Source organism: Mobula hypostoma, chromosome 5 (assembly GCF_963921235.1).
Source record: "Mobula hypostoma chromosome 5, sMobHyp1.1, whole genome shotgun sequence".
Lineage (NCBI taxonomy): Eukaryota > Metazoa > Chordata > Chondrichthyes > Myliobatiformes > Myliobatidae > Mobula > Mobula hypostoma.
In genome coordinates, this window is record NC_086101.1 from 71546692 (window position 1) to 71572978 (window position 26287).

General features: G+C 41.6%; 1 protein-coding gene across 2 annotated transcripts in view; it reads right to left on the bottom strand.

Annotated features, from left to right (window-relative positions):
- The window catches only part of abcc4 (ATP binding cassette subfamily C member 4 (PEL blood group)), a 349901-nt gene that overhangs the window by 182279 nt on the left and 141335 nt on the right, over positions 1-26287 (bottom strand). For both annotated transcript variants that reach the window (XM_063048526.1, XM_063048527.1), the window contains exons 12-13: positions 17917-18011; positions 12440-12526 (exon numbers count right to left, since the gene is read on the bottom strand). In XM_063048526.1, the coding sequence (XP_062904596.1) occupies positions 12440-12526; positions 17917-18011 (182 nt within the window). The remainder of the gene's footprint in view (positions 1-12439; positions 12527-17916; positions 18012-26287) is intronic.

Below are 26287 nucleotides of genomic sequence, written 5' to 3' on the forward strand. Positions count from 1 at the left end.
TCCCGAATCTAGTTTGCACTGTTTGATTTTGATGGTGACAATCAAGCTGTAGAACTGTTGACAAGCTAAGAACTTGACTACACATCAGTCTGCATAACAAGACTAGGAAAATGCAACCGAATGTATTAGTATAAAAAGAGGAAGATTTGAAACAAAACTGAATAGTGATCAGAAAGTCATGTCAGAATCTTATATCATGGACACAGGTTCTTTGGCTCACTGTGCCTGTGCTGGGCAAAATACGTAGCTACACTAATCCCATTTCTCAGCAGTCTACAGCTTTCTATGGCATGGCATTTCATATACTCATCCAAAAACTGAACTGTTTTAAGATTAATCACTTCCATCCCTCTGTCAGGATGTAAATTCCAGATACAGTCACTCTATATGAGTAAAAAAATCTTCCACAAATCCCTCCTAAATCTTCCAGTATATTTAGTATCCTCCCTCTGCAGCATTATAAAATTTAGGAAGTATATCCCTCATGACACTGAACCTATATGTAATGGCAAAAAGCACAACTTACAAAACTAAGTTCAATAATGGAAGTTTCTTCATTCATTAAACTGGAAGTGAGGGAAAGAATTTGTAAACAACATCACTACATAGAGGTTAGATCCAAATTAAAAGAGCTAGAGAAATCTCGACTCTTAATGTCAAAAGGAAAAGTAAATTATATCAGTATGAATGCTTTGACTCCTATATTTTTTATACTTCAAAAAGAAACTTACCTCTTTTAGTATTACAAATTGGTGGTGTACAACCACCTTCAAAGTACAATATTTCTCTGTCAAATCCTTTCTGAATCTTCTGCCCTCTTATCTTAACCCTATGTCCTCAGGTTACTAACCATAGATCCTCATCCAAATCACTGATATAGACGACAAATAGCTAGCACTGAGGCCTGAGGAATACCATAGTCAAGGGCCTGTTGTCTGAAAAGAAACTTCCCATCACTACGCTCTCTAATTCGCTCTGTAACTGGATCCTCAACTTCCTCACCAGAAGACCACAGTCTGTGTGGGTTGGAAATAACATCTTCATCTCGCCAATAATCAACTCTAGCGCACCTCAGGGATGTGTGCTTAGCCCACTGCTCTACTCTCTCTACACCCATGAATGTGTCGCTAGGCACAGCTCAAATGCTATCTATAAATTTGCTGATTACACAACCTTAGTTGGCAGAATTTCAGATGGTGATGAGAAGACGTACAGAAGCGAGATTTATCAGCTATTTCATTGGAACGAACTTTCACTCAACATCAGTAGGACAAAAGAAGTGATTGTGGATTTCAGAAAGGGTAAGAAGAGGGAACAGACATCATTCCTCAGAGAGATCAGAAGTGGAAAGAGTGAGCAATTTCAAGTTCCTAGGTGTCAAACATCTCTGAGGATCTATCCTGCACCCAACATATTGATGCGGTTACAAAGAAAGCATGACCTTTGTGGTGACCTCAGTGGCCTTATTTCATTTGGAGTCTGAGGATATTTGTTATGTCACTAAAGACACTTGAAAATTTCTACAGATGTACAGGAGTGAGCCTTCTCACTTGCTGCATCACTGTCTGGTATTGGGGGGTGGGGATAGCACAGGATCAATATAAGCTGCATAACATTGTAAACTCAGTCAGTTCCATCATGGACACTAGACTCCCAGCATCCATGACATCTTCAAGGAGTGATGTCTCAGAAAGGCAGCATCCATCATTAAGGACCCCCATCAACCAGGACTTTTCATTGCTATCATCAGGGAGGAGGTATAGGAGCCTGAGGGCACCCTCAGTGAATCAGGAACAACTTCTTTCCTTCTGCCATCAGATTTCTAAATGGACGTTAAACCTATTAACAATAACTTATTACTTTTTTATAAGAACATAAGTGCATAAGAAACAGGAGCAGGAGTCGGCCATCTGGCCTGTTGAACCTGCTCCGCCATTCAGTAAGATCATGGCTGATCTAACCATGGACTCATCTCCACCTACCTGCCTTTTCCCCATAACCCTTAATTCCCCTGCTATGCAAAAATCTATACAACCTTGTCTTAAATATATTTACTGAGGTAACCTCCACTGCTTCATTGGACAGAGAATTCCACAGATTCACCACTCAAAAGGATGATGCATACATGACCGAAGGTGTTATATTTGATTGGACACAGTACACAGAATAAGGTAGGTGATCTTGCAGCGCAGTTAGAGAGAGGCATGTATGACGTTGTGGGCATCTCTGAGGCATGAATGAAAGAAGATCATAATTGGGAGCTGAACATCTGTAGCCCCCCTGGCCAGCCTCAGGGTTGCTCAGCTTGCTGTCGTCTAGGGAAACAGCCCCCGGCCCCGGCAAACTGGATAATTAGTTTGTGTGGATGCTGTGTGATGTACCCCACCCTGCCCAAATAACAGACAATACATCAGATACAATTAAATGATTTACAGTTTATAGATATTACTGGAACTACATAATTAATAGAAAATAAAATATAAAAGGAAAATCAAAGGCGCCACACTTATCAAAGTTCAATCTCTTCATGCACAAACAGTTGGAGTTCAGGACCCTTCTTCATCACCCTGCAACCCCTCGAACCACCTCGACCGGCCGCCTGGGACCAACAACGGTGGTCGACCAGACGCTCCACACGAGTCCGTCTCCGTCTCCCCTCCTTGCCAAACGCCCCGCTCGGGGTCCGACCCCGCTAGTGGACTCACAGCACCTGGTCCATCCTTTGTCTCTCTCTCCCGCCTTCTGCCCAAAAACCCCGCACATACAATATCTTCAGATACACCAAAAACATAACAACTATCTCAATTGGTTCGTAACATCTTCTTATCACCACCTAACCCAAAACAAGCTGCTAGTGCAAGAACTTTCTCAGCGTTTAACATAACGAAGAAGTATTCCCAAGTATAACATAACAAAGAAGCCATTTTAATTAGACTACGCAGTGACAAAAAAAAGAAATCCCCTTACACATCCAAGGATACATGTTGGAGCAAAGGGTCAGGCAAATAGGCAGAGAAGGTAGTGTAGCTCTGTTAGTAAAAAGAATGAAATCAAATCTTTAGAAAGAGGTGACATAGGACCAGAAGATGCAGAATCCTTGTGGGTAGAGTTAAGAAACTGCAAGGGTAAAAAGACCCTGATGGGAGTTAAATTCAGGCCTCTGAACAGTAGCCAGGATGTAGGGTACAAATTACAATAGGAGGTGGGAAAGGCATTTAAAAATGGCAATCATCACAGTGATAGTCATGGGAGATTTCAATGTGCATGTAGATTGGGTAAATCAGTTTGGTGCTGGATCTCAAGAGAAGACATTTAAGAGATAGCTTTTGAAAGCAGCTTGTGGTTGAGCCCACTATGGGGTCAGCCATTCTGGATTGGGTGTTGTGTAAGGAACCGGATTTGATTAGGGAGCTCAAGGTAAAAGAACCCTTGGGCGTTTATGGATATACCTGATCAGGTCCTGGAGACTTACTGATTTGCATATGTTTTAATACATCCAACATCTCCTATGTTGCAATGCAGACTGACTTAAAGACTTCTCCATCTCAAGGTCCAAACTCTCCACAGTAAAAACAGAGCAAAAATATCCATTAAGTAACTCACCAATCTCCTCCAGCTTCACAACAATGTCCACTTTGGTCTTTAAGGAGCCCTGTTTTCTCTATAGTTACTTTATACTTTATTGTCGCCAAACAATTGATACTAGAGCATACAAGCATCACAGCAATATTTGATTCTGGGCTTCCTGTTCCCTGGAGTACAAGTTGATAGTAAATATTAAAAATTTAAATTATAAATCATAAATAGAAAATAGAAAAGAGAAAGTAAGGTAGTGCAAAAGAACCGAGAGGCAGGTCTGGATATTTGGATGGTACGGCCCAGATCCGGGTCAGGATCCGTTCAGCAGTCTTATCACTTAAAAAGAAGCCGTTTCCAAGCCGTACGAGTCTTCAAGCTCCTGAGCCTTCTCCCGGAGGGAAGAGGGACGAAAAGTGTGTTGGCTGGGTGGGTCATGACCTTGATTATCCTGGCAGAAGTGCTCTGACAGTGTGTGGTGTAAAGTGAGTCCAAGGACAGAAAGTTGGTTTGTGTGATGTGCTGGGCTGTGCTCACGATCTTGCTTTCTACGGTGCATCTATAAAAATTAGTGAGGGTTTTAGGGGACAGGCCAAATTTCTTTAGCTTTCTCAGGAAGTAAAGGCGCTGGTGGGCCTTCTTGGCAGTGGACTCTGCTTGGTTGGACCAAGTCAGGTCATCTGTGATACTGACCCCGAGGAACTTAAAGCTTTTGACCTGTTCCACTTGCGCACGACCGATGTAAATTGGGTCGTGCGGTCCGCTACTTCTTCTGAAGTCAACAACCAATTCCTTCATCTTGCTGACGTTGAGGGATAGGTTACTGTCTTCACACCATGCCAAAGTTATTACTCTTTGTCCCTTAATATACTTCTAATATCTTTTCGGATTTTCCATAATCTTTTCTTCCTCCCTTTTCGACTTACTGATTTCCTTGTTAACTATGCCCCTGCAGCCCCTCCAGGATTCACTTGATCCGAGCTGTCTGTACCTGATCCATGCCTCTGACCTTCTGGTTTAAGATGGAGCTACAAGTGACATACAATTGCTCACTGGTAGTTCAAAAAGAAAGGAATTTGATTAAAACCATTATTAATAACACCTCTTAAAAAAAGTAAATTGTGATGAACTATCACCGCAACCAATGAAGAAGCGAGCGAAGGCAAAAGAAATTTGCCGGGTATGCCCTGCTGCTGCACAGTAAAGTCAATGCACTTGGAGTTGGAGCTGTGCTGGTTGGAGAGGAGAAGACAGGACAGAGGGTTCTGATTGCCAACCAACTAACCTAGGTTTGAGGGTGGATCGCACTAAACGCTGAGCCGAATTGGAGAGGTCGAGAACGGCTTCTTTGGCAGCAAAATGCAGGTCCGAAGCGAATCGCTGGGTGGTGTGTTCAAGGCCTGGAATGACTTGCCACAGCGAGGCCCAGGTTCTAATGCAAGGTACAATCCACTGTTTGGACAATCTAAATGCCAGCCCATATAGACTGGAAAGGCAGGGTGTTGAGAGTCAGACCAAGTAGGATCAGTCTGTGTGCTGAGCCGATTTGCAGAGATTGAACAATTCCTTCAGCCGTGAAATCCAAGCCCGGAGCGATTTGAAACACAGCAAACATACAGCACAATACAGGCCCTTCAGCCCACGAAGTTGTGCCAAACATGTCCTTACCTTAGAACCACCTCGGCTTACCCATAGCCTTCTATTTTTCTAAGCTCCATGTACCTATCCAGGAGTCTCTTAAAAGACCCTATCATTTTCACCTGCACCACCGTCGCCGGCAGCCCATTCCACACATCACCACTCTCCACGTAAAAAACCTACCCCTGACATCTCCTCTGTACCTACTTCCAAGCACCTTAAAACTATGCCCTCTTGTGCTAGCCATTTCAGCCCTGGGGAAAAGCCTCTGACTATCCACATGACCAATGCCTCTCATTATCTTGTACACCTCTACCAGGTCACCCATCATCCTCCATCGCTCCAAGGAGAAAAGGCCGAATTCACTCAATGGATTTGCCAATGGTGCGTCCGAGTGCGAGGTTCAGACAATTTAAACGCCAGCCCAGATAGCCTGGGGGCTTCTCTCTCCGCAATCCTAAGGCTATGAACTGCCCCTGGCTGCTGTGCTTCAGGTCTGCGAACTTTGCGGCAATTTACCCCGCTAATATGATGAACTGAATACCGAGGCTTTGGGCCCACTCTGGAAATTTGGACCTAAGGATTCAATTTGGTTCAGAATGTTGTTATTGTTGCTCGCTTCTATTGTTTATATGATTTGTTTTGTGTTTTTTTTCCTCTTTCTCTGTGGGCACTATGCGGGGTGGGGGGGTGGGGAATCATCTACTTTTTTAAAAATTGGGTTATTTCAGGTTCCTTGCCTTGCAACCACCGGTAAGCAAACAAATCTCAAGGTTGTATAATTTATACATGCCTTGATAATAAATGCACTTTGAAACTTTAAAATTTTGAAACTTATTTTTCCTGACCCTCATCATCCAAGGTTCCCTACTCTTGTCAGACTTGCTCTTCACTATAATAGGACCATGCAGATCTTGAATTCTCAATATCTCATTTTTAAAAGTCTTCCATGTGCCAGATATCACTTTACCTGCTCCACACCATCCAATTCATTAGGACTATGACTGTCACAATCTACAGTAGATGAGGACAGTTAAAATCCCATCCCATACTGTAGTAACCCTATTTTTCCTGCCATTTTCTGGAACCCCCTCCCCACCCACCCCCCGCATATTTGTTGTACTAATCAGTGTTCAACTATTGGGGGCCTATAGTACAATTGCAACAAGGTGATCATTCCTTTTTTATTTCTCAGCTCCTCCCACAAAGCCTCACCGGATGATCCCTTAATAATTTCATTTCGCACAGGTGCCAAGATGATATCCTTAATCAGAAGTGCAACTCCACATCCTCCCTTTCTGCCACCTCTATCCCCTCTACAGCATCTGCACCTCAGATCTGTCAGCTGTGCCAGTTCTATCCCCCAACACCCCACCCCCACCTTCGCCACGTTTCTAAGATGGTTATAATCTCCCAGTCCAATGTAGCTATCCATACCCAGAGTTCATTCCCCTTACCTGTCATGCCTTAGGCTTTGAAATTAATGCAATTTAATCCAACAGCTTTTCCTTGCTCCTGGTTGTCCCGTCTTCTAATATTGCTGTCATTAAATTCTATCTCATCTCTAACTCCCCATCTGCCTCACTTGATCCTGCCGTTCTACCAAACTAGTTTAAACCCTCCAGGCAAATCTACCCGCTAGGACATAAGACCCCTTCAGTTCAAGTGCAAACTGTCACTCTTGTGCAGGCAACCTTTGTCCCAGAAAAACTCCCAATGGCTTGTAAATCTGAATCCCTGGCTGCTGCACCAACTTTCCAAACACATATTCATCTGCCTTATCATCAATCTCTTATCCTCACTCAGACATGACACAGGCAGTAATCCAGAGATTACTACCCTCAAGATCTTGATTTTTAACCTCTTTCCTAACTCTATATTCACTCTGCAGGACTGTGTTCCTTTTCCTTCCTCTGCCGTTTGTGCCAACACACAGACATTGACTTCTGGCTGCTCACCCATCACCCCTTGCCCCCCCCCCCCCATCCCTTGAGAAGCTAGGTAAGATAGATGAACTTTATTTGTCATATGTACATCAAAACACACAGTGAAACGTATTCTTTGCTCCAATGACCAACACAATCCAAAAATGTGCTGGGCGCAGCCCGCAAGTGTCACGGCAACAACACATCATGCCTACAACTAGCCCATACGACATTGGGATGTGGGAGCAAACCGGAGCATCCAGAGGAAAACCACCTGGTCACATTTTAGAATGGACAGGCAGTAGTGGGAATTGAACCACTGTCTTACAGCTAGTGCTTTAAAGTGTTACTACTGAGTGCCATGCTACCATGGCACCCAACAATTTGAGAATGCTCTACAACAGCTCAGATACACCCTTGACCCTGGTCCTAGGGAGGAAACACACCATCTAAGAGTTCCTTTTGCAGCCTTCGATCCCATGTCTGCCCCAAGTATCGAGTCTCCCGGCACTACACTCCTTTCTGCCTTCACCCTTCCCCATGGAACCTCAGTCAGTCACAGAACCAACTGCTGCTTTCTCCTGAATGGTGATTCCTCTCACTCAACAATATCCAAAATGGTAAACTTGGTTTTGAGGGGAATAGTTACACGATCTAAGCTGCACCCTCTACTCTTGCTGGTAGCCCCCCAAATACCTGCAACCTGCACTTTCAGTATGACCGACTCAATAAAATTCTTATCAGTGACGTTCTCAGCATCCTAGATGGCTTACGTGTGTCCAGCTCCAGTTACATCTCTTTTACAAGGGGCTGCAGCTGGACACACTTCTCACAGGAGCAGTCCTCAGGGACACTGGAAGTCTCGCTGACCTCAGGCTTTACCCGTTTTTATTCCTAAATTCTTTCTTGACTTTCTTGAATCTACTTTATCCTCCTATATATGGAAAAATAAACATCCTCATTTAAATAAAGTTCATCTTCAAAAACCTAAAAAATCTGGAGGTTTAGCCTTACCTAATTTTAGGTTTTATTACTGGGCAGTTAATATACGATATCTTACATTTTGGCTATATTATATTAATCATGTAGACTGTCCAGTATGGGTTTCTTTAGAAGTTAATTCTGTTAATAAATTTTCTATCTCTTCTTAGACCCTCATTTCCCCTATTTGTAAGTAAACTAACTGATAATTTAATAGTTAATCATACTCTGAGGATCTGGATACAATTTAGAAAACATTTTGGTTGATTGAGATTTTCCCCTTCTAGTCCCATTTATTCTAATTTCTTTTTAACCCTCCATGACTGATTTAGTTCTTAAAGAATGGGACAGGTTGGGTATTAAATGTTTTTGGGATCTGTTTGTTGGAGGAAATCTTTTTTCATTTGAGCAATTGTCAGCTAAATATAGCCTACCCAAAACTCATTTTTTTAGATATCTACAAATGAGAGACTTTCTAAGATCTCAATTATGTACATTTCCTATAAGCTCAGATAATAACTTACTGGACGTAATTTTTAATTTGACACCTTTTTATAATGGTTCAATATCTAATATTTATGGTATGTTACTGGAGACAAGGAATGTTCCTTTTGACAAAATTAAGAACCTCTGGGAACAAGATTTACAGACACCAATATCTGAGGAAACTTGGAATGAAATTTTTAAACTGGTTAATACTTCATCACTATGTGCTCGCCACTTCTTCATACAATTTAAGGTGGTACATAGAGTCCATATGGCTAAAGATAAGCTATCTCGTTTTTATTCGGATATATTTCCCTACTGTGACAGATGCAATAATGGAGAAGCTTCATTAATTCATATGTTTTGGACTTATCCATGTCTTGAAAAATAATGGAAGGAAGCTTTTTCAAACTTTTTCTTTACTTTTCAAAGTCAATTTTAAGCCTAATCCTCTGACGGCCCTACTCGGTATTGTTGCAGGACAAGATATCAAGTTGAAGACATCTGATTTACATATTTTGGCCTTTAGCTCTCTTATAGCTAGGAGGGTGCTTTTGTTTAAATGGAAAGATGTTTCTCCTCCTACTCATGCTCAATGGCTATGCGACGTTATGTCATGCTTGGATTTAGAGAAGATTCGTTGTTCAATTTCGGAATCTCGTCAAGACTTTCAAACATTGTGCGGACCCTTTCTGAATTATTTTCAAAACTTTCAAAACGCTCAATTCGTTGTTTAAATTTAGATGTTGGCTATTATTAATTTTTATTATACGAGAAGGTATTTTACCTTTTTTTCCTCCTTAATAAACAGCTACGGTCTTGGTAGGGGTTAGACTCTTTTTTTGTAGGATATTTCAATATAACTTTGACTAACCTACATGAATACGGGGTAATGAGATTGTTATTATGAATAGATATAATGTAATTGGTAGTTGTTTTTTTTCCACCTTTATATATACTTTGTAGAAACTAATAAAAATATTGAAAGAAGTCTCACTGACCAAGTTTGGGCCTAAAATGAAAGCTGTTCTGCAGGAATGATGACAGGCCTCCATCGCTTTGCAAATGATGGAGAGTTAATTTTGAAGGTTGGTTTTAGAATATCAGAGTAATACATCATAGAAACAGGCCCTTTGGCCCAACCCATCCACGCTCACCAAGGACCTCTGAAGCTCGTCCCATTTGCCCATATTTGGCCTTTATCCCTCTAAGCCATTCCAAGACACAAACTGATGCGATTATTTTTTTTTGATGTTGTAATGATATCAATTTCAATTGCTTTCCCTGGCAGCTCATTCTATTCATGCACTACCAACAGCATGAAGAAGTTGCTCCTCAGATCTCTTTTAAATCTTCCCCCTTGAACTTTAAACCTATGCCCACTAGTGTTTGGTTTCCTTTTCCTAGGAGAAAGACAGTGTGCATTCACCCCATTTATGCCCCTCGTGATTTTATATAGACATAGAAAGTAGGTGCAGGAGTAGGCCATTCGGCCCTTCAAGCCTGCACCGCCATTCAGTATGATCATGGCTGATCATCCAACTCAGAACCCTGTACCAGCCTTCCCTCCATACCCCCTGATCCTTTAGCCACAAGGGCCATATCTAACTCCCTCTTAAATATAGCCAATGAACTGGCCTCAACTGTCTCCTGTGGCAGAGAATTCCACAAATTCACCACTCTCTGTGTGAAGAAGTTTTTCCTAATCTCGGTCCTAAAAGGCTTCCCCTTTATCCTCAAACTGTGACCCCTCGTTCTGGACTTCCCCAACATCGGGAACAATCTTCCTGCATCTAGCCTGTCCAATCCCTTTAGGATTTTATACGTTTCAATAAGATCCCCGCTCAATCTTCTAAAATCCAATGAGTATAAGCCTAGTTGATCCCGTCTTTCATCATATGAAAGTCCTGCCATTCCAGGAATCAATCTGGTGAACCTTCTTTGTACTCCCTCTATGGCAAGGATGTCTTTCCTCAGATTAGGGGATATACATCTGTAAGGTGTATAAGATATTTCGTCTGGTTTTTTAGGAACAGATGCCAGTATTGTAAGAGTACTGGAAGTGTCTGGCTTGACAGCACAAGTTCAGGGTGCAAAGATAAAAACGTAATGAAAATACTTTTAATAACAAATACAGCACTTTGTAAAGTATTCAGCCGCCACAGCTATTTTCACATTTTACTGTTTCATTTTCTAAACTTAAAAAATACTGAAGTAGGATTTTTGAGCTAATCCACGAAACATTGTGCATCACATTAAATCAAAAGAAAAATTATAAAACCTGTCAACATTTTACTAAAAATTAAAAAAGCAATATCGTGAGGCTGAAAAAGTATTCAACCCCTTTGTAATTACTGCACTAACTTTCCTCAACTGCAATGAAGAATCAGCTGAATAAATACCCACTTTCTTTGTAAGGCCCAACAGTATGGTAGATTTTCAACAGACCAAACCAAAATAAAGACAAAAGCACATTCAAGACAAGCCAAGGAAATGATAATAGAGAAGCACAAATCTCAGGAAGGGTATAAGATCATCTAAAATATACCTTAGAGTTCAGTGCTGTTCATTGTGAAAAAGTCAGAAAAATAAGAAACCACTGCCACACTGCCTAGTCAGGCCACCCCTCTAAACTTAGTCGCTGGAGAAGAATGACACTTGTAAGAGAGGCTACTGTGACACCGACAGTCACTTGGAGTGAGCTGCTGAAGTCAGTGGCTGCAACTGGAGATGAAGTTCATGGCTCCATATCTCCAAGGCCTTGCACAAATAGACTATATATGGTAGAGTGGCAAGGAAGAAGCACTGGCTAAATTAAAAAAAGCACATCCTTGCCCATAAAGACTTTGCAAAGTGTCACTTAAAAGATATTGTAAAGATGTGTCATAGTCATAGTCATACTTTATTGATCCCGGGGGAAATTGGTGGAAGAGGGCCTGTGTTCGGATGAGACTAAGATGGAACTTTATGCCCTCAACACTAAGCAGTACATGTGGCGTAAATCTAATACTGCAGTTAAGCCAGGTTACACCATCCCTACTGTAAAGTATGGTGGAGGCAGCATCATGCTATAGGGATGCTTTTCAGCAGCAAGGATTGGTTATCTGGTATTGATGGGAAGATGAATTCTGCTAAATACAGAGAGGTCCTTAACAAAAAAACCTGCTGGCCTCTGCCAGAAAGCTTAAACTGAGGAGGAAGTTCATCTTTCAGCAGGACTACTCCTGCTCCTATTTCTTATATTCTGATGTTCTTACTACTACCCAAAGCACACTGCCAGAGTAACCATGGAGTGGCTTCAAACAAGGAAACCAAACAAGGAAAATTGATGTCCTTGAGTGACCCAGTCAGAGTCTTGACCTTAACCTGCTTGAACATCTCTGGAAAGATCTCAAGATTGCTGTCCACTGCCATTCCCTAACTAACCTGGCACAGGTTGAACAATTTTTCAAGGAGCAATGGGCAAATCTTGCTCCATTACATTGTGGAAAGCTAATAGAGACTTATCCAAAAAGACTACTGGCTGTAATAGCTGTGTGAGGTGATTCAACTAAGTACTGAGCAAAGGGGGATGAATACTTTTGAACCGCTGACATTTCAGTTTTTGAATTTTTAATTCTTTATGCTTTACAATTTCCTCTACTTTTTGGGCTCTACTGGGGAAAAAAAAGGAGTACGTGATTCACAATAAAAAATCTCAGTTAAATTGATCAAAATCTCTGGATGTTACACTCATTTATGTGAGCAATGGGTTTGGGGGCTGAATACTTGTACAATGCACTGTAAGTTATCCAAAATATGTCTAACACATTGGTCATTTTCCAGCTACTCACTGCTCGAACAGGTATTTTCCAACTTCAGCATCAACAGCACTGAGAGGATCATCAAGCAAGTAGATATCAGCATCTTGATACACACATCTTTAGTGAAGAGAAAATTGAAACAACGCAGTATTACTTCTTTGTTCATATCCAAATTCAGCAACCACAAATTCTTCATTATCAGTCTCAATATCAGATTTCTGAACTGTTCATGAGCACTGCCTTATTATTCCTTTCATTTTACACAATCTATTAATTTCAAAATTTGCCACAAAACAAATTTAATAACACAAAACAGTGATAATAAACATGATTATGAGATCAATTTATTCAACTTGTCAATTTTTCCTGAAATATTTGGAAAGTACAGCAAGTCCACTATCCCATTATTAAGGAATAGCAGATGAAGATGCAAGGGATCCAAGGTGACTTGGTTGTTTCGATTCAGGATCAGCTTGCCCATTGAAGACAGAGGGTACTGCTCAATGAAACCTGTCCTGGCTGGATATGTGACTAGTGGTGATCTGCAGGGATCAATAATGGCATCTGTACTGTTTGTGATATATATTCATGGCTTGGATGGAAAATCCAGTTCACATATACAAAGTCTGTGGCATGGTAGAGAGTGTAGGTGTTTCAAGTGTAGCCCCCCGGCCACCCTCAGGGTCGCTCGGCTCGCTGTCGTCTAGGGAAACAGCCTCGGCCCTGCCAAACTGGGTAATAGTTTGTGTGGATGCTGTGTGAGGTACCCCACCCCACCCAAATAACAGACAATACACCAGATGCAATTAAATGATATACAGTTTATAGATATTACTGGAACTATATAATTAAAGAGAATAAAATATAAAAGGAAAATAAAAGGCGCCCCACTTATCAAAGTTCAATCTCTTCGTGCACAAAAAAAACCGTTGGAGCTCAAGGACCTTCTTCTTCACCCTGCGACCCCTCGGACCACCTCCACCAGCCACCTGGGACCAACAACGGTGGTCGACCAGACGCTCCACACAAGTCCGTCTCCGTCTCCTCGCCGAATGTCCCGCTCGGGGTCCGACCCCGTTAGCGGACTCACAGCACCTCGTCCATCCTCTGTCTCGCTCTCCCCCCTTCTGCCCCAAAACCCCGCGCATACAGTATCTTCAAATACACCAAAACCATAACAACTATCCCAATTGGTTAATAGTACTCTCTTATCACACACTAAAGCAAAAACAAACGGTTAGCGCAAACTTTCTCAGCGTTTTAACACAACAAAGCCGCATTCTCCAGATTAACATAACAAAGACACCATTTTAATTAGCCTCCGCAGTAACATAAAAGTCAAAACCCCCTTACACAAGTATTGGCACAGTTACAGAACTTAGTTGCAGATACAAATGGAGAAATGGCATGTGAAGTTCAGTCTATTCATGTGTGGATGTTACACTTGGGAAGGTCAAATGTAAAGCAACGGTACATTTTAATGGCAAAATCCTTAAGTGTTGATGTTTTCGCCCCTCTTCCTTCCGAGAGAAGGCTCAGGAACTTGAAAGACTCGCACGGCCAGATTTGGGAACAGCTTCTTTCCAACTGTGATAAGACTGCTGAACCTGGATCTGGGCCGTACTCTCCAAATATCCAGACCTGCCTCTCAGTTTTTTTGCACTACCTTACTTTCCTTTTTCTATTTTCTATTTATGATCTATAATTTAAATTTTATTATTTACTATTGACTTGTACTCCAGGGAGCGCGCGCAGAATCAAATATCACTGTGATGATTGTACGTTCTAGTATCAATTGTTTAGTGACAATAAAGTATAAAGTATGTACAGTGTGATTACTAAAATGTTGCAGTACAAGAGGAATCAGGAGTCCAAATACAAGAAACACAAAAGGTCAGTGTGCTGGTATAGCAAATAATTAGAACAACTAATGGAACATTGGCTCTTATTGAACAGAAGTATAAAAGTAGGGATATCGATGATTCAGATCATGGATTATATGGTTTTGTGGCTAAGTTTGCGGACGACACCAAGATAGCTGGAGGAGCAGGAAGTGTTGAAGAAACGAAAAGGTTGCAGAGAGATTTGGTCAGTTTAGGAGAGTGGGCAAAGAAATGGCAGATGAGATACGATGTTGAGAAATGTACGGTTGTACATTTTGGAAGAAGAAATAATCGGGCAGATTATTATTTAGGTGGGGAGAAAATTCAAAAAATCGGAAGTGCAAAGGGACTTGGGCGGCCTCGTGCAGGATACCCTAAAAGTTAACCACCAGGTTGGATCTGCAGTAAGGAAAGTAGATGCTATGTTAGCATTCATTTCAAGAGGAGTAGTGTATAAGAGTAAGGAGGTGTTGATGAGGCTCTATGGGGCACTGGTGAGACCTCATTTGGAATACTGTTTGTTGTTTTGGGCTCCCTATTTTAGAAGGGGTATACTGATGTTGGAGAGAGTTCAGAGAAGATTTACGAGGATGATTCCTGGAATGCAGGGGCTAACATATGAGGAGTGTTTGTCGGCTCTTGGACTGTATTCATTAGAGTATAGAAGAATGAGAGGGGATCTCATAGAAACATTTTGAATTTTGGAAGGATTGGACAGAGTAGAGGTGGAAAGGCTGTTTCCCTTGGTGGGTGAGTCCAGGACAAAAGGCCACAGTCTTAGAATTAGAAGGTACCCATTTAAAACAGAGATGAGGAGAAATTTTTTTAGCCAGAGGGTTGTGGATTTATGGAATTTGTTGCCACATACAGCTGTAGAGGCCCAATCATTGAGAGTGTTTAAGAAGAAGATTGATAGGTATCTAATTAGTCAGGGTATCAAGGGATATGGGGAAAAAGCCGGCAATTGGAACTAGATGGGAGAATAGTTTAGCTCATGGTGGAGTGGTGGAGCAGACTCGATGGGCCGAATGGCCTACTTCTGCTCCTCTGTCTTGTGATCTTGTGGATACCATAATGCTATTTTGCAAGGCACTGGACTGTTCTATGCAAATTCTGTCTCCATACTTAAGGAATGACATGTTTGAAGTGCAGGAAAACATATCACTCCTTCAATAAGGGGAGCATAAGCTGAAGGAAATAAAGTTAAACTGCAGATAATACAACCTGAAACAAACAAAAAAAAAGCTGGAAGAATTTATGTAGCAATTGTAGAATGAGAAAACCAGTTGATCTTTTGGGGCACAGGACCTTCCTTACAAATGGCACAAGATTGAAGGGTTAATAGTTTAATAGCTTTCAAAGCAGAGCACTGGGGAAAGAGTAGGGATAAGACAAAAAACTCCTTATGGATAGGCTACAGCAGCTCTGGTGCTGACCATAAGCGAGGCATTATGAAGAGATGAGGTGACCTGATTTCTTTAAGTACCTTCCTAGTTGTTAATACTCATGCTCCTCACCTTAATTCAGATATTAGAACTGTGAGAGAGTCAAGTGGTAGGGGGAGAAAGCCAGAGACGAGGCCAAGATTGGACCAGCAACAATCTTATTAAATTTCAGAAGAATGGAAAATTTCATATATTACTCCACTCTCAAGAAGGGAGAAAGGCAGAAGAAAGGAAATTATAGGCCAGTTCATATAACCTCAGTGGTTGGTAAGATGTTGGGTACTTGGAGGCACATGATAAAATAGGCCGTAGTCAGCAAGGGAAAATAGCGTCTGACAAATTTGTTGGAATTCTTTGAAGAAGTAACAAGTAGGATAGACAAAAGAGAATCAGTTGATGCCGTGCTCTTGGATTTTCAGAAGACCTTTGACAAGGTGCCAGAGGCTGCTTATCAAACTATGAGCCCAAGATGTGATAGGGAAGATTCTAGCATGGATAAAGCAGTGGCTGATTGGCAGGAAGCAAAGAGTGGGAATAAAGGGAGCTTTTTCTGATTGGCTGTCAGTGACCAGTGGTGTTCTACAGGGGTTTGTGTTGGGACTGGTTCTTTTTACGTTATACGTCAGTGATTTGGATGATAGAATTGATGGCTTTATTGCAAGGTTTGCAGATGATATGAAGATAGGTGGAGGGGCAGATAGTTTAAGGAGGTAGAGAGGCTACAGAAGGACTTATAGATAAGGAAAATGGGCAAAGAAGATGGAATGCAGTGTCAGAAGTGTATGGTCATGTACTTTGGTAGATGAAATGAAAGGGGTTGATTATTTTCTAAATGGAGAGAAAATACAAATATTGGAGGTGCAAAGGGACTTGGGAGTCCTTGTGCAGGGTTCCCTAAAGATTAATTTGTAAGCCAAGTCTGTGGTGAAGAAGGCAAATGCAACATTCGCATTTATTTTAGAGGACTAGGATATAAAAGCAAGGATGTAATGCTGAGACTTTAGAAAGCACTGTTGAGGCCTCTCAGAGTATTGCGAGCAGTTTTGGGCCCCTTATCTTAAAAAGGATGTGCTGAAAACTCGAGAAGGTTCAAAGAAGGTTCACAGAAAAGATTCCTGGATTGAACAGATTGTCGTATGAAGGCATTTGATGGCCCTGGGCTTGTATTCACTGGAATACACCATCACTGTGTTTTTTCTGTGAGTGAGGCGATCGGGTATTGTTATTGTCGCTGTTTCTTTCTGCAGGGGAGGAGTGGGGATTTGATGGCATTGTCGATGTTTTTTTTCCTGCAGGCAGGGGTGTAGGGGATTTTTGGGTCTGCAAGTTTTGTTTCTTTTCTTTTTCATGCTGGGAGGGGTAGCTGATGTCTCTTCTTTCATCAACTCCCATGGTCTTTCTGTATTTCATGGCTATCTGGAAAAGATGGATATCAGAGTTGTATTGTTCATGCATACTTTGACAATAAAATTAACTTTTGAATCCAGAAGAATGAGGGGTGACCTCATTGAAACCTATAGAATGGTGAAAGGCCTTGATAGAGTGGATGAGAGGAGGATGTTTCCTATAGTGGGAGTGTCTAAGACCAGAGGGGGCAGCCTCAGAACAGAGGGGCGTCCTCTTAGAACAGAGATGAGGAGGAAATCCTTTAAACAGAGAGTGGTGAATCTGTGGAATTCTTTGCCACAGGCAGCTGCGGAGGTCAAGTCTTTATGTATATTTAAAGAAGAGGTTGACAAGATTCTTGATTAGTCAGGGCATGAAGGGATACTGGAAAAAAAGGAGATTGGGGCTGAGAGGAAAAAGGGATCAGCCATGATGAAATGGTGGAGCAAACTTGATGGGCTAATTGGCCTAATTCTCCTCCTATATCTTATGGTCTAAATGGTGGCGCAGGCACTAGGGTTCAAATCCAGTTCTTTTTTCTGGATAATATTCTTCCTATTGTAATCTGATCCTGTTCCTCAAGAAATATCCTCAAGCGAAGTCTATTTGTTTAGCCAATGATTTTAAAACATTGTTAGAGTTTCACTTAATAACAAACTGTCCTTGAATTTGTTGTTATTAAAATACTAAGCCCACACTCAATGAAAGTACAATTTTCTTTAAAGATAATCATTAAATCTATTTAACACTCTACGAACATGCCCAAATTTGGTATAACATGGACTCTAATTACCTCGCCAAATTCACTCTGGCCTTTTGTCCTCCACTGAGTGTAGCTCCACGGTCTCCAATCTGAGTCAAGTCTCCATCTTGAAGCAGTTCCAAATCCTATAAAATACACAATAAATAAAAGCAGCTTTCTAAACATTTTCACAACTTGTATAAACATTCTGAGCCATCAGTTTAAATTGATCACATTAATAACAAAACTTGATTTGACCATAGAACTGTTGTTCAGAAATTTGGCCTCGGAGTAAAAAGATTAAAGAAAGCTGAATTCATTCACATCAATATTTTATTTAATATGTTCGTGAGTATTTCCAGGTGAAATTGTGCCCCTTGGGTAACCACACAATTCACATTAATGCATTTGACCTTTCTCCAGCATTAAGTCCGAGACCAAATTGTTTACAGTTCTACCTTACAGGGATCAAATTGAAGATTTTGGATGCAGCAAACAACCCTGGCTGAACAGTCAAAGGAGAGCTGGGAGTAAATCATGCTGTTTTGATTTATATATCTATTTCAAGGCCAGTGCAACTACAGCCAAAGAGCTAACTGGGCCGCTTCAGAACTCAGACTATTCAAACAACTTCTAAAGTACAAACAGTGTGTTTAAGGAGTGTTTTTTTTCAGCATTTGGTAACTGGTAAATTGGTTTATCATTGTCACATGAAACATTACCAAATAAATTACCAAAAATTACCAAATAAAGTGGCATAATTAACAAAAAAATGCAGTACAGATAGGCAGTAAGATTCAAGCCCATAACGAGGTCGATGGTGAGGTCAAGAGCCCATTTCTTATACAAGGGGAGTGTTCAATAGTCATATGACACTGGGATAAAAGCTGTCCTGGAGTCTGGTGGCACAGGTTTACATGCTTTTCTCTCTTCTGCTTGATGAGAGCAGAGGGAGGAGAAAATACCCGGGGTTGGAAAGTCTTTGATAATGTTGGCTGCTTTACCAAGGCAGTAAGAAGTATAGACAGAGTCCATAGTGAGCAGACTGGTTTCGCTGAGCTGTGTCCACGAGTCTGTAGTTTGTGGTAGTCTCAGACCAGATAGCTGCCATGCATCTACATAGAATTCTTTCTAAAGTGCATCGGTCAAGTTGGCATGCCAAATTTCTTTATCCTTGAGGAAGTAAAGACAGTTGCAGCATGCATGGCAATGGATTCTACATGGTTGGACCAGGACAGGCTACTGCTGATTGCTGATGTTTCTTAAGTTAGGCAAGCATAGGCTGATAACAGGATAGGCTATTAGAGTATTGCCATTACAGAAATATGGCTGTAAGAGGGGCAGGACTGAGTGTCGTTGCTTCAGATGTGTTAGAAAGGGGTGTAAAAGAGGGAGAGGGATTCCGTTATTGATAAAGGAGAATATTACCAAAAAACATAAGAGCAGAATGAGGTATTCGGCCCACCGAGTCTGCTCCACCACTTGATCATGGCTGATTTATTTTTCCTTTCAACCCTATTCAGTTGTCTTCACCTCATAACCTTTCATGGCTTTACGAATCAAAAACGTACCAAACTCTGCCTTAAATATACCCAATGTGTTGGCCTCCACAGCTGTCTGTGACAATGAATTCCACAGATTCACCATCCTCTGACTAACAAAATTTCTCCTCATCTCTGTTCTCTACGTATGTCTTTCTTTTCTGAGGCTTTATCCTCTGGCCCTAGACTCCAAATGTGGTCTGACCAATACCTTAAAAAGCCTCAGCATTACATCATAAACACAAGAGATTCTGCAGATGTTGGAAATCCAGAGCAATGCACACAAAATCAGGTAGCGTCTATGAAAATGAATAAACTGTCAAATTTCGGGCCAAGACCCTTCTTCAGGACTGGAAAGGAAGGGGGAAGACGCCAGAATAAAAAGGTGAGGGGAGGGGAAGGAGGACTAGCTAGAAAATGATAGGTGAAGCCCGGTCCAGTAGGAGGAAATGGAAGAGGGGTGATTGATAAGTTCGAGGCCTAAGGTAGTAGGAGTCAATTTTAGAAAACCTAGCACATTTATTTTTCCTACATTTACACACTTAGTCCAGCGGTCATGGAGCATACAGATCCCTTCTTTGTAGAAGTTGGCGTCTTGGACCTCCAAAAGTGGTCCACAGCAGGGGTGATTGATAAGTTCGCAGTCTAGGGTAGAAGGAGATGAGGAGAAACTTCAAACTTTCTGCATTTTCACTCAAAGAGTTGAACTCCACGTGCATGTAACGAGAGCTGTATAACTCATCTCCTTCTACCTTGGGCCCCGAACTTACCAATCACCCCTGCTGTGGACCACCTGGAGGTCCAAGACGCTCTCGTTACATGCACGTGCAGTTCAACTCTTTGAGTGATAATGCAGAAAATTTGAAGTTAATAACTCATCTCCTTCTACCTTAGGCCACAAACTTATGAATCACCCCTGCTATGGACCTCTTCTACAAAGAAGGGATCCGGGACCGCTGGACTAAGTGTGTACATGTAGGACGGGACTATGTTGAAAAATAAATGTGCTAGGTTTTCTAAAATTGACTACTTTTACCTTAGGCCACGAACTTATCAATCACTCCTCATAAAGGGCTGGAGATGAAGGGATCTGCTAGGAGAAGAGAGTGGACCGTCAGAGAACGGGAAGAAGGAGAGGCAGCAAGAGGAATTTAGATGATTCTGACCGCAACAGTGTAAACACTACAGGTATCAGAGCATATGGCTAAAGCTCTTCCCACAGCATTTTACATCCTTGTGAAGATGGTCTTAGAACACCCGATCTTGCAAATGTGTGTCAGAGATCTAGCATAGGATGTGGTGTCCTTCTTGGATTAGTCTCTTTGTGATGGAAAAATCAGACCACTCTTGATGCATGGTCCTTGAGCCTGCCTGTGTGGCAAATTGTTCCACAGCCCAAGGGCCCCAGCAATGAAGTATAATAGGTAGTGTTACCACTGAGGCATCCACCAAAGAAGCACCTCAGCTGTCATCAATTATGGCAGGGCTTGTCATAACGTGCTATGAAATGAAAGTGGGCAGCAGTTCTGAGAACCGTGCATTCCTTCCTGATGAATTTAACACAGCCTACGCTTGTTTTGAACAGAAGGGGAAATGAAATGACAGCCTCCAATTTACCACTGCTGCTGACGACAGACTAGTCTGCCAGAGTGAACTCATGCAAAGCATTTGATCAGATGCTGTCCCAAGATGTGTCATTAGATCGTACACAGACCAAAGTAATTGCAAATATTTTTAACCTTTCCCTTCTTTCATCTGAGGCATTAAAGTAGGGACAGGCCCTGAACTATACACCTTTCAATGTAATTCATTGAAGTCTCCGGTATATTCTACTGTCTAATACTTAGGTATTTTAGATCCCTATTCTCACTTGGTTCCTTAAGGTTGTTACAGCTGGGGGTTATAATGAGAAAGATCCCACTACCTATTAAATGCTGCCAATAACGTGCACCTCAAATAGCCTCTGATAACCATCCAGCCACTGGCCTTCACGTGTGGCTTAGCTACTAAGCCTGGTGGAACCATTTCGACTGACAGGAGAAGGGGAAAAGGCGGGTTACTGGCGCCTTAAAACCAGTCACTTCGGGCAGATGGGGCTCGTCAGCCGTGGCGGGCAGCTCACCTAAGAGAAGGAAAACTCTGATCTCAAACCTCCGCTGCCTTGCGGCAATTCCCACTCACAGGGAAGGCTTCAGGAGTAAACCCCCAAGGGAAAAATCCAGAGTTTGAGACCCTAAGGTAGTCTTACATTGAGTTCAACGCTGACCAACAACTCATGCGACACTGCAGGTACCAAACTGTATCGGTTTCTGCCATTTCTTTGGGTTCATCAGTTGTGTGGAGAGGTGGAATTTGCTACATGGGCAACAGCTTGCTCTCCTTATTGTACTGCCCAGGCTTGTGTAGCTAATCTTCTTTTAGGGTTCTAGGCATTCTTCTAGGGTGCATCACAACCTGGTATGGAAGTTGTCCTGTCCAAGACCGGAAGAAGCTGCAGAAGATCATGAACACAGCCCAGCACATCACACAAACCAATCTTCCATCCTTGGATTCACTTTACACCGCACGCTGTCGGAGCAGTGCTGCCAGAATAATCGAGGACACGACCCACCCAGTCAACATACTTTTCATCCCTCTTCCCTCCGGGCGAAGGCTCAGGAGCTTGAAGACTCATATGGCCAGATTTGGGAACAGCTTCTTTCCAACTGTAATAAGACTGCTGAATGGATCCTGACCCAGACCTGGGCCGTACTCTCCAAATATCCGGACCTGCCTCTCAGTTTTTTTTGCACTACCTTACTTTCCATTTTCTATTTTCTATTTATGATGTATAATTTAAATTTTTAATACTTACTATCAATTTGTACTCTAGGGAATGGGAAGCGCAGAATCAAATATTGCTGTGATGATTGTATGCTCTAGTATCAATTGTTTGGTGACAAACAATCAGCTGGGATGGAACATCTATGGCCGACCCTGACCGATGGAGGCCTCACTCATTCACACTAGTCTCTTGATTCTCTCATATACCCATAGCCAAACCAAAAGCCGTGGATGAACCAGGAGATTCATGGTCTGCTGAGGGCTGAGGGCTGGATCTGTGGCATTCAAGACTGGTGATCCAGAACTATACAACAAGTCCAGGTATGACCTACGGAAGGCTATTTTAGGAATGATAAAACAATTCCAATTGAAGTTAGAGATGGAGGTGGTTGCACATCAGCTCTGGCAGGGTTTGCAGGTCATTACATACTGCAAAGTAAAACCTAAAATCATGAATAGCAGAGATGCTTCGCTCCCAGATGAGCTCAACACATTGAAAAAGGGGAATAAAATTATAGCTGTGTGACCATTGCAATATCTGGTGACCCTGTGATCTCTGTCTCAGAGGCTGACATCAGAACATCTTCCAAGAGGGTGAACCCTCACCAGGCATAGGGCCCTGATGGTGTACCTGGTAGGCACTGAAAACCTCTGCCAACCAACTGGTGGGAGTGTTCAAGGACATCTTCAATCTCTCACTCACAACACGCTGAAGGGTTGGCGAAGGGTTCTGGCCCGAAACGTCGACTGATCGTCTCCACGGATGCTGCCCAACCTGCTGAGTTCCTCCAGCGTGTTGTGAGTGTTGCTTTGACCCCAGCAGTTGCAGATTATTTTGTGTTCAATCTCTCACTGTTGCCGTCAGCAGTACCCACCTGTTTCAAAAGGGCGACAATCATATCAGTGCCCAAGAAGAGCAGGATGGCTTGCCTCAACAACGACTGCCCAGTTGCACTCACATCTACTGTGATGACATGCAATGACAGGTTGGTCATTGCCAGAATCAACTCGTGCCTCAGCAAGGACCAGGACCTGCTGCTATTGGCGTATCGTCACTATAGGTCTACAGCAGATACAATGTCACTGGCTCCCCACTCTGCCTTAGATCACCAAGACAATAGTAATACCATTATCAGGCTCTAGTTATTGATTACAGCTCAGCTTTCAACAGAATTAGACCCTCAATTCTAATCAACAAGATCCAAAACATGGACTTCTTTACCTCTCTTCACAACTGGATCTTGACTTCCTCATTGAAAGACCACATTCAGTGCGGATCGAAAATTGCTGGCCAGCAACACCGCAGCACCTCAAGTATTTGTGCTTAGCCAACTGCTCTACTCTCTCTACATCCTCATCTGTGTGGCTCGGCACAACTCAAACGTTATCTATAGCTTTGCTGATAACACAACTACTGTTGGCAGAATTTCAGATGGTGATGTGGAGGTGTACAGGAGTGAGATAGATCAACTGGTTGAAGTGTCACAACAACCAAAGAACTGGTTGTGGACTTCAGCAAAGGTAAGTCAGTGGAACATACACCAATCCTCATCGAGGGATCAGAAGTGGAAAGGGTGAGCTGTTTCAAATTCCTGCCTGTCAATATCTCTGAAGATCTATCTTGGGCCCAACATATTGATACAACTACAAAGAAGTTGTAATTACAGGAGTTTGAAGAGAATTAGTATGTCACCAAAGTTTCTTGCAAATTTTTTACACATGTACCAAGGTAAGCATTCTAACTGGTTGCATCACGCTCTGGTATGAAGGGCCCACTGCACAGGATTAGATAATGCTGCAGAAAGTTGTAAGCTCAGCCGACTCAATGGTGGGCACTAGCCTCCCTAGCATTCAGGACCCCTTGAAAAGTTGATTCTTCTAAAATGCAGCATCCATCATTAAGGACCCCATTACCCAGGACATGCCATCTTCTCATTGCTACCATCAAGGAGGAGGAACAGGAGCCTGAAGACACACACTCAACTTTTCAGGAACAGTTTCTTCCCCTCCATCAGATTTCTGAATGGACAATGAACCTACGTACACTACTTCACTATTTTAGTGCTGTCTTTTTGCAATACTTAGCGTAACAACAAAGTTTACTGCATAGGCTGTTGATATGAAACCTGACTCTAATTCTGATATCATATGGCTTCTGTCTCTTATTCCATGAAGACATACACAATTGTTTAATTCCTTTGCCATTTCCTTATTGCCCAATTTTAAAATTTGATATCTCTATCAAATTTTGTCTTTTTCATGTACCTATAAAAGCCATTTTTTGTCCCTCTTCAGTTTACTCTCATTTCTTTTTACTTTTCCTAACCAGTTTCTTGGCCATCCTTTAATGAATTCAAAAATGCTCCCAATCCTTAGGCCTACTGCTAAACTGTATTTCTGGCAATAATATATACTATACTTCTTCACTTAATTTAATTACTTTAGTCAGCCATAGATGGGCAAATCATTCTTCATTTTTGTGGACTTATACTTTAAAAGGTGTTTTTTGCAATTTATGCATTATTATGTCAAATGCCTGCCCAACATTATATCTGTGGACTAACCTAACTCTCTCCTCATCCCTTCATTTTTAAGGACCTAGTTTCACAATGAACCAAACATCATTTTGAAACTTAATGTAACATTCCATCTTATTATGAACACTCTTCCCTAAAGGCCCTTTGAGAACAAGACTATCAATTAACCCTGTTCTCAATACACAAAACTAGATCGAAAACTGCTGTTCTCTCACAAACAAGAGAAAATCTGCAGATGCTAGAAATCTGCTGTTCTCTGTTTGGTTCCCCAATATGAATTAATCTTCCCAAATAATAAAGCAAATTAAATTTCTCCAATCTACATTTAGGATAAACCCATTCATTATGACTGTGTGACCCTGTTACATGCACCTCCAATTTCCTGACCAAAATTAAAACTTAGTTTTGATGGCCTCTGAAAAACTCTACAGCTGTTCCCTGACTTTTGCTGATCCTTACATCTTTCCCACAATAATATCATAAATAATAAGTCCAGAAGTAGAAATTACTAAAAATATTAAACGGGTCAAGCCAAAATGCCTTTGATTTGAGAATTTAACTGATTTTTCCTTCACAAATACCTACTGACTATTTGTAGTATTTTCTGCTTTATTTCAGATTTCCCACATCACCAATATTTCCTTTTGCACTATTGAACATATATTTGACTTGAGTTAAGTCACATTTGCCTAAAAAGATTATTACAGCCCAATTATTATTATTACTTTAGACTTAATCTTAAAGGCTTTTCTAAAAAAAAATTAATCTCATTTTTTTTCTGAGGTAGTGATGTGTGTCTGAAAAAATAAATGATATGTTTGGACTTTAAGGACTGAAGAACAAATGACCCTGCACATTATAAATTAGTTACTTATACACCTAGTTTCAGATATTGTGCAAGTGAACTATATCCTCTGTCTGGAGTTCTTAAATTGACCACCAAGTACTAATTTCATCTTTCAGCTGAAATTAATGTTCCCAGTTAGGTGCCTAAAAGAAGAGGTCACAGTCTCCACAAAACAGCCTGACAGGATTAAGATGAGAAGAGATTTCGTCACCCTGAAAATGGTGTATTTGTGGAGGTCACAAGCCAATTCTGGAGTGTATTCAATATGGACACTGAGATTTTGAGATGTAAAACAAGTCAGATGTTTATGAGAAGGAGCACTCAACACTTGGAAGTCCAGCATGAGCAGTAGAAGATGTGCACTATCTTGCACCATCTACTTATTCCATCAAGAAACCTTCTGCCCAGCTGAGGCAGGCTCTGCAGGTGCCTCACTGGCCCCTTCAACAACCGAAGAATCCAAAAATTTGTAGAAAAAAAGTGCTCCTCACGCTCAAAGAACAGCCTAAGTTGCAAGATAAATTTTTAAAAAATGCAAATATTTGCAAATTAAAGACAATGATAAATTTCATTTCATCACTTGTATATCAAACCACAATCAATGCACCAATTGTCTTTGTTCTATCATTAGGAAGACAATTCATTTTCAAGACATGTAAATGTTTTAATATAAA